The sequence below is a fragment of the Embiotoca jacksoni genome, unplaced genomic scaffold (genome assembly GCF_022577435.1).
Source record: "Embiotoca jacksoni isolate LCO1_2020_lvr unplaced genomic scaffold, fEmbJac1.0.p SCAF_35, whole genome shotgun sequence".
NCBI classification, from domain to species: domain Eukaryota; kingdom Metazoa; phylum Chordata; class Actinopteri; family Embiotocidae; genus Embiotoca; species Embiotoca jacksoni.
The window spans coordinates 3,491,222-3,498,797 of NW_027185387.1; the positions used below are offsets into that span (position 1 = coordinate 3,491,222).

At 40.6% G+C, this 7,576-nt stretch overlaps 1 protein-coding gene across 1 annotated transcript; it reads right to left on the minus strand.

Annotated features, from left to right (window-relative positions):
• Positions 1-483: 483 nt before the first annotated feature.
• On the minus strand, positions 484-7,165 carry scamp2l (secretory carrier membrane protein 2, like). The gene is made up of 9 exons (XM_069165731.1): positions 6,929-7,165; positions 6,078-6,155; positions 5,900-5,986; positions 5,205-5,334; positions 4,976-5,104; positions 4,533-4,692; positions 3,828-3,929; positions 3,206-3,323; positions 484-2,349 (listed from the first exon to the last, which is right to left on the minus strand). The coding sequence occupies exons 1-9, from the start codon at positions 6,983-6,985 to the stop codon at positions 2,194-2,196; spliced, it is 1,017 nt and encodes a 338-aa protein (XP_069021832.1). The 5' UTR covers positions 6,986-7,165; the 3' UTR covers positions 484-2,193.
• Between the last annotated feature and the right edge of the window lie 411 nt (positions 7,166-7,576).

A 7,576-nucleotide genomic window follows, 5' to 3' on the forward strand; every position in this document is an offset into this window, starting at 1 on the left:
TATACAGAAAATGAGCATAGACACAACAGAAACTTTTGTCTTGAGGTGAAACATAATTCAGAATGAGAAAAACCTTGTGATGAAATCATACTCAAACTTTGCAGACTTAAAAAAAAAAAAAAACAGCTTGCATGGGCGACCGGATGACCCGAGGTTGCATACCACATGGGCTCAGCCAGGGCTCAGCCTTTACAGCACGTCATTCCCTGGCTCTCCCCCCACATTTTCTTTCTGTCTGTCTCCCGTGCTGTACAAGTAAAGACAAAAAAATGCCCAAAATATATATATATAGATAGATTTTTTTTTTTTTTTAAAGAAAAAAAGAAGAAAGAAAGAAAAAATCGTGCAAAATTGACAAACTTCTAACAAGAGAAAAACTGCATAACTCATTCACAGGGACTATAATCTAGTTATGTAGCTCCACTTGTTCATACTGAATGCTAAAACATCCGAGTTCAGTATTATTAAGTCTTTGTAAGCCAATTTTAATCCACGTTTTAACAGAAACAATCTGAGTTTATTGCATATTAAGACTGTGAACCGATTTCCAACAAATACCCTTCCAGTAAATACATTTTAAATAAGTCACCAATATGTACAACACTCTGATCATGACAGGGAAACTTCATCATAATACAAATAAAGAAAAACAAAATCAGACAAAACACTAATAGTCATCAGCCTTGTGCTTAAATCCCCACACAAAAATTGGTGGGTTATATCTGCTTAAAGGCACCGAGGTTTAACCTAAACAAAGTGTTTCAGTGTTACACTACCATAGGATCAGAAGTGGACAGTGTTTTTATATATAAATATATATATATATATAAATATATATAAATACATACACACACACACACACATAAATGTAAAGACATAAAAAATGCTACAACCTAACAAGTACAGCAAGAAAATAGAAACCATCTACGACTAGTCAGCCACACTCGACTATTTTTCTGCAGAAGAATTGAGATGAAAAGTCAAAACAATAGGTAACTGGCAAGACACATTTTTTGTTCTTTCAGCTCATTAATGTACTTTTTTTATGTCTAAAATCTATATCAGTAAATTTACATTAATAAACCTGCACCCTGTCTTTAATTTAATCACAGCAAGGCTTACTATGACAGAAAACCTAAAGGTATTTGTAACAACTTAACATGAATTAAAATATAACATCCCACTGAAACTACATCTTCATTTGCCCTCAGAAGAGCAGCTACCTTCACTTCACCACAAATCAGTAGGCTGATAAAAACAGTACAATAAAAAACCTTTATCCCCATCACCTTCATGAATCGTCAGCTCCTCCTATACAGTTTTGTGCACATGAAAACACCAGATTTAGTGAGCAAAATTACAACAGCGCAGTAGTGTAACAGGATGCATCTCATTCTCAAGGGTGTCCAGTCTGCATTAGAAAGTAACTACAAAGTTTAGTGTACGAAAGCTATTAAAATGTTTGGGTCAGAATGTTGCACTGGTTAACCTGTAAGGCTCTACGTGCTGCCGTAATGACAAAAATATGCATAAATACATTAAGTGGATCCATCATTCAATGATGGCAAAACATTCTTATGTCAAGTATGTCTTTTGTGTAGTCCAAACTACGCAGTGTTTATCTTCAAGGCAGTATTTTACTTCATCTATAACAGTTAGATAGACAAATCTTTTTTTCTTTAAATAAATGAATATTTTAATCGCAGATAATCTCACATTTCCCTCTCTTCTACTGTCTTAAATGCATTCCAGGAGCTATGTTGGATCAGGGCGTTGTTGCCAGCTCATTTTCTGTCGTACCCGCTCTGCCTCCTGTTTAACTCAGCTTCTGTTTGTGATTTCTTCCGGTACATTTCCCAAAATAACTTCTGACAGCATGAATTTCAAACACGCTGTATAGTAATGAGGTTGGTAAAGAGTTCAGTGAACAACCGAGACATGTTCGAGGTATTATATTCTCCTATAGGACCTCTTGCTTGTCTTAGCTCTGTATCTTACCCGTGTATCTTTCAAACTTTAGAGTAGAAGTGGCAAATGGGGACACCTCACTAGGCTGCTCTCTTCATAACTTACTTGGTTTTTGGCCCTTTTCCTTTAAATAATCAACGCCCCCCCTCTAAACCTATTGAATAATGTTTGGTATGCTGCTCAGAGAAAAGACTAGCCTGAGGCACTAAGTGTCTGGGAAACAGTCTAATTTCCCTGGTTCCTTCCAAAGGCTCCCTGGGCAGCGGAGGTGGCAGCGCTGGCTGCGGCGCCCTGGAAGCTTCGGTTGGTCAGGACTCCCTGGGAGAACTCCTGCTGGGCCTTGGTGAAGCTGGCACCCGTGTTTCTGTACTTAGAGTGGATCTGGGCCAATGGGAAAAGGGAGACAGTTTAGGAAAGTGATCAAAATGTTGAATCATGTATGCTTTTAGGCGACTCGTCTGTGACACTTTGAAAGTGATGCAAGCCTGAGTAAACTCTGAAAACTGTTAACTGGTTCCCGTGAGGTTCCTGTGATTTTCAGGAGGTGGTCCATACTCCACCATGGAGCTCGTGTTTTCAGGCATTAGTAGGAGGACATCTTAAAATGAACGTTGCAGGATAGGTCATAATGTCCAGTTTCAAAACTATTGTACATATTTGAATGAAAAAAGGTGACATTCAATTGCCTATAACTGTGTGAAGTTTAATGCAGATTTGGGTCAAGATGTACATAAAAAAATTAAAAAAATCTCCTTTACTAAAATAACCAATTCTTGGATGAATTGTGCACGGATGGTGGAGGTTGGTTGGTTGATTGATTGATTGATTGATTCCTATGTGCAGTTATGATTTTTGGCAGTCGTGTACATCTAGAACACAACAACATGCGTCGCAAACGCTTTTCAGACAAACTAAAATGTCTTGGTACTGGGGCTTTGTTTCTCTCTTTGATCTACATGCACCCTCAGTGATTTGAAGTGAAAACAAACTATACGAGGCCTCAGTGAGAAAACCCATATTGATATACGTTTGGTTTTCTATTTAGTTCAATTAATTACAAGTCCCTGCCATCTTTAATTTTACTGAAAACATTCAGCGCGTGTAGACTGCAACTGACTGAAAAACGGCAAAGTCAGGGTCACGTAACCTGCCCAGAGATACGCGTTATATTAAACTTGACTTGTTGAGGTAGAAATAGAAACCAGATTACCTGCAACAGAAGTGTTAGACAACTTACCATTTTCAGGAGGATGACAGCCAGGATAGCGTTCACGGTGAAAAAACCTGCCACCACCATCATAACCACAGCCACGGCCAGGTTGGTGCGGATCATGCTGATTGAGGAGATCCATCCACTGTGAATGCCAGAGACGTAAAAACAAATGACCACACGCGTGTCATTTCACATGTGTACTGCACAGTATAAAACGAAGAACTTATTGGTATTACAAAATTATCTTAAAATGAATGTACTAAAGAGAAATGAGCCAACATCTTAGTCTGCTCCAGTGACCGATGAATGAAGCATGAAGTTTGAAAAAGTGAAAAAGACGGAAAACTGAAAAGTTTGAAACATTACATGTGACAGAAAAGAAACCCAAAGAGAAAAGATCCACACACTTACAAAGCAGCGACGCAGACAAGTTAGGTCAGCAGGAATCTGTCAAAGAAATGCAAGAGAGGAGATACAGAGGAAGAAAAACACACACGAACAAAGACGTGTGAATGATGAAACACACTGACCCATGCATACACACATTTACTATGAATCTACCCAAAGCAGCCGTCGCATCCACATTAATGAAAATAGAAAGCTGCTGTCTCGTACACTTACAATAGTTAAAATAGTTCTCACTGACCTGTTTCCCCACCTGGGAATCCCCACAGATTGGATGATGTACACCGCCACTTGGAAGAAAAAGACAAAAAAGAAGAAAAAGAAGCTGACGGAGCTGTCCGACCTAAAGGAGGAAAGATAGACAAAACGGAAGGACATATTAGTGATGTTATTTGTTTTTTAAGAGGTTTGTTGTCTGACAGAATATTAGATAAGAGATAAAGATGTTACACTTGACATGAATACATACAAAAAAACAAGTCAGGAGAACATGTGCAATTTGAAGCCTCTAGAGAAATATAATTAAATAAATGCAACTTTTTTTCTCAGACTAAAGAAAGAAACAATAGTTTGCAGAGTTTTTGGAGTACGGTGAATATTTAAATGTTTTTCCAGGCAGTGCGCCTCTGCAGAGAACATAAGTCTTGGAGAAAACACTTTTATGTGGAAAAAAAAAATATCAAAATATCAAACTAAGACCAAATTATTGCCTAGTATTTCCGACTATTTTTAATGCAGAGTAAAGTGTCACTTCCTCTAAATCTGGCTCTCACTTCACAAACTTACTAAACATTAAAGAAAACAAAACTCCAGTTCATCCACTAATTCATCTGCACGTGTCCCCAATTTTACTGCTTGTGCAACAGAACAGTTACAACGAGTCCTGTACACGACGCCACATCAAAGAATATTTCATCATCAGGGCAAGGCTAACATCACGGTGTACCTGAAGGCCTTGTAGACGGGCCTGTACCAGCAGACGAAGGACACCGGAGTGAAGAGGAGGAACCAAAGGATGGACAGACCAAAGTCAACACCGCTCTGAGCGTCCGCAGTAAAGTAAGCCAGGCAGGCCAGCAGGTTGAGGAAGAGTGTGGCGCTGTGGACTGGAGGGACGCACAGGAAAACCAGTGAGCTGGACGGATAATGGTGAACTGGGAACAATTTAAGACATCGACCTGCAGGACAAACAAACCACTCTGCTTTTGAAGAGCTACAAAATAAGAGCATCTAGAGAAACTCAGGATAGCATGCTGGAAATCAGTCACTTTAATTCAGAGTTTTAAAAGGACAACTTTTTTTACGTACAATATCAATCATAGTTTCCAACAGATCAATGACTCTTTCTTATAAAACAATTGACCAGATAGTTCATGCAGGGTTACGTACACATCCAGAGGTAGTACATTCTCTTGCAGATCCTGCGGTAGTCCTCAGGGATTTCCTCCTCAAAGTCCTGATAGAAGCAGGGCCTCACGGGGAAGAAGTTCGGTAGAGGTGGCCAGTTGTTCTCTTTAGCTGACGGACAAGGATTAAACAACTGGATTATCATTTTGAGTGTCGTGTTAAACGTTATTGTTCACATCTGCAACTGCTTCAAACAACCGCAGCCGCTTACCTCCAGTGTTCGTCGCTCTGCCCACGTTCCTGTTCTGAAGGTCCTGCTCCTTCCGGTCCAGCTCGGCTGCTTTCCTCTCCAGCTCCTCCTGCTGTTTGATCAGGTTAGCCTGGGCAGCAGCTGCAGTCGCCTGGTGGGTGATGGAAGGGCTGAACTCTTAACATTGTGTTCAATATTGTCACCGCATCACTACAATTTTTACTCCTAGTCGCCATGTGATGGGAAATTCACCAACTAGTCTACATGCGGCCTCCACGACGCTCCTAATACGGCCGTGTAGGTTCTCCTAATTTGTAACAACCGACTCACTATTGTAGCCTGACAGATGTATAAAAAAAAAATCAGGCGACACTATTACTCAGTTTGAGCACGAATATGTTAACTACAGTTCAATGGATCCTCATTAATAATTTTTTGTGGGAAACTATTTCACTGTATATATTGCTGTCAGGTTAAAAAAGAAAACATCAATATTATCTTCAAAAATGAATTATTGTTAAAGCTTTCTTTTTTACTACCACAATTCACTCATTCACTTCACAGAGAGTCCATGTATTTAAACTGTCAACTCCTAAAGACTGATGAACTCTGGGTAATGAATCTCAACTGATGTGCTGAATAAAACTGCTGCCATGTGATTTCCAACCAGCTCATTTCATTCCCTTTTTATTTGCAAATGTGTGTGTCCGACTCACTTGTGCACTCAAATCCACAGACGTCTGCAGGATGGCGGGCTGAGAGGTAGCAGCAGAGATGGGGATGGTCGTGGCAGATTGGTCTCCCTGTGAGACGATTGAAGCAATAACAAACTCTCAGGAGGTGGAACACCAACACAGCGCCATCAGCAGTAGCATTAAAAACACAGAGACTAACCATGTCAGGTGTAGAGAATGGGTTGAAGTCCCCGGTGCCGTCATTGGGTCTGCTGGTGGCCTGTGTGACTGAGGCATCCTGGAAAAAGAGATCAAACGTTGCTGTACCGCGTGTGTTGCTGAAGAAGCCGTGACCTCTCCGGTTTTATGTGGTTCGACTTTAGCAGATTCCAATCCTGTCCTGGCAGGAAGAATTGGTGAACTGTCTCACACCGCATTAACTATTAATGAACTCTAGGCCCTGAACTACATTTGCTTCAGTTAAAGGACAATTTTAAATGTTTAAACAAGCAAATGGCGCTTTATCTTCAAGTAAACATCTCAGAGACTTGTTCATCCATTAACCATTACTTCCTGAGGCTATAAGTTGTGAAAACACGGGGATGTGGTTAAAAACACTGAGAAACAAACGCAAACCAACTAGTTAAGTTACACACACACACACACAAAAAAAAGACATTAAATCCCACATTGTCACTTAAAGTGTTAGTTTACAAAATCTATCTTTTGTTTTTATATCATTTCCATGTGGAAGAGGAGTCACAGTTGACGGCTAAATATCAGCAGGCACCTGTTCGCGGCTCTGCTCACCTGCGCAGGTGAGTTAACGTCCCACGTACCGCGTAAAAGCACCGTTTTACAGATAATCTTTCATAAACGGCCTCTAAAATGGACCGAAACGTGTCATACTTCACATTAGGGACTATTCTTGGCCAGGAAATGCTGAGGCCAAACCCAGCAACCAACCAAACAGGTTTTTGTTGTAGCATATCTCTTTTCAGCCTCCCTTCATCTTACACACACAAAAGCTCAAGAAACCCTCGACTTGCAGACACAAAACACGTCTCTCACCTGGAAGGGATTCACGTCCACTGGGTCAGCGAAGGGGTTGCTGTCAAATCCCGACATTGCGGAGAAAAGTTTGATGTTTCGTGGAATAAACACAACAGCTCCCGTCTCCCCGGCTGCTGCTCCCGATGGTGCTGCGTGAAGCCGGACGTCTGCGCGAAGCGCATGCGTCGCACGGTAGGTGGGGCGCGTCACCGGAGGCGGTCCCGAGTCATTTCTAATCAATTAGCCCACCTTTTTTTTTTTTTTTTTTTTTTTTTTTTTTTTTTAGAAATAATGTGAATTGGCTTCAGATGTGCGGTTTCTCGTGACAGTCTGTTCAGCCCACTCATGTCTGTCTTGAAATTTGGTTCGGTCTACTTTAACAAACCCACAAAGTGAGCTCTTTAAAAAAAACAACAACATTATTCTGGTCCAGGAGGTGCCTTTAAGTGCTGTCGGAATAATGACTTACTTAAACACCTGAACAAACCTGAGGTGAACAGGATTAGGCGAGTTATATCACAGGTCTGCCTGCCATGTTATGGGCGCTTATTTCTTCACAGTGTTGTACTGTTTGCAGAACTTTGTGCCTCTTGCTTAAAAATAGCCAATCAATTAAATTTAGTTTTATAGCCACCACCTACCTGCAGATAGTCTACATTTAGTAAA

Bases quoted from the DNA above. Each gene is read 5' to 3' on its own strand.
- scamp2l (XM_069165731.1), bottom strand. From the start codon at position 6,985: ATGTCGGGATTTGACAGCAACCCCTTCGCTGACCCAGTGGACGTGAAT. The intron at 5,335-5,899 runs GTGAGTCGGACA...ATCACCCACCAG, and splicing joins CTGTGGATTTGAGTGCACAA to GCGACTGCAGCTGCTGCCCA. The intron at 4,693-4,975 runs GTACGTAACCCT...GCGTCCCTCCAG, and splicing joins AATGTACTACCTCTGGATGT to TCCACAGCGCCACACTCTTC.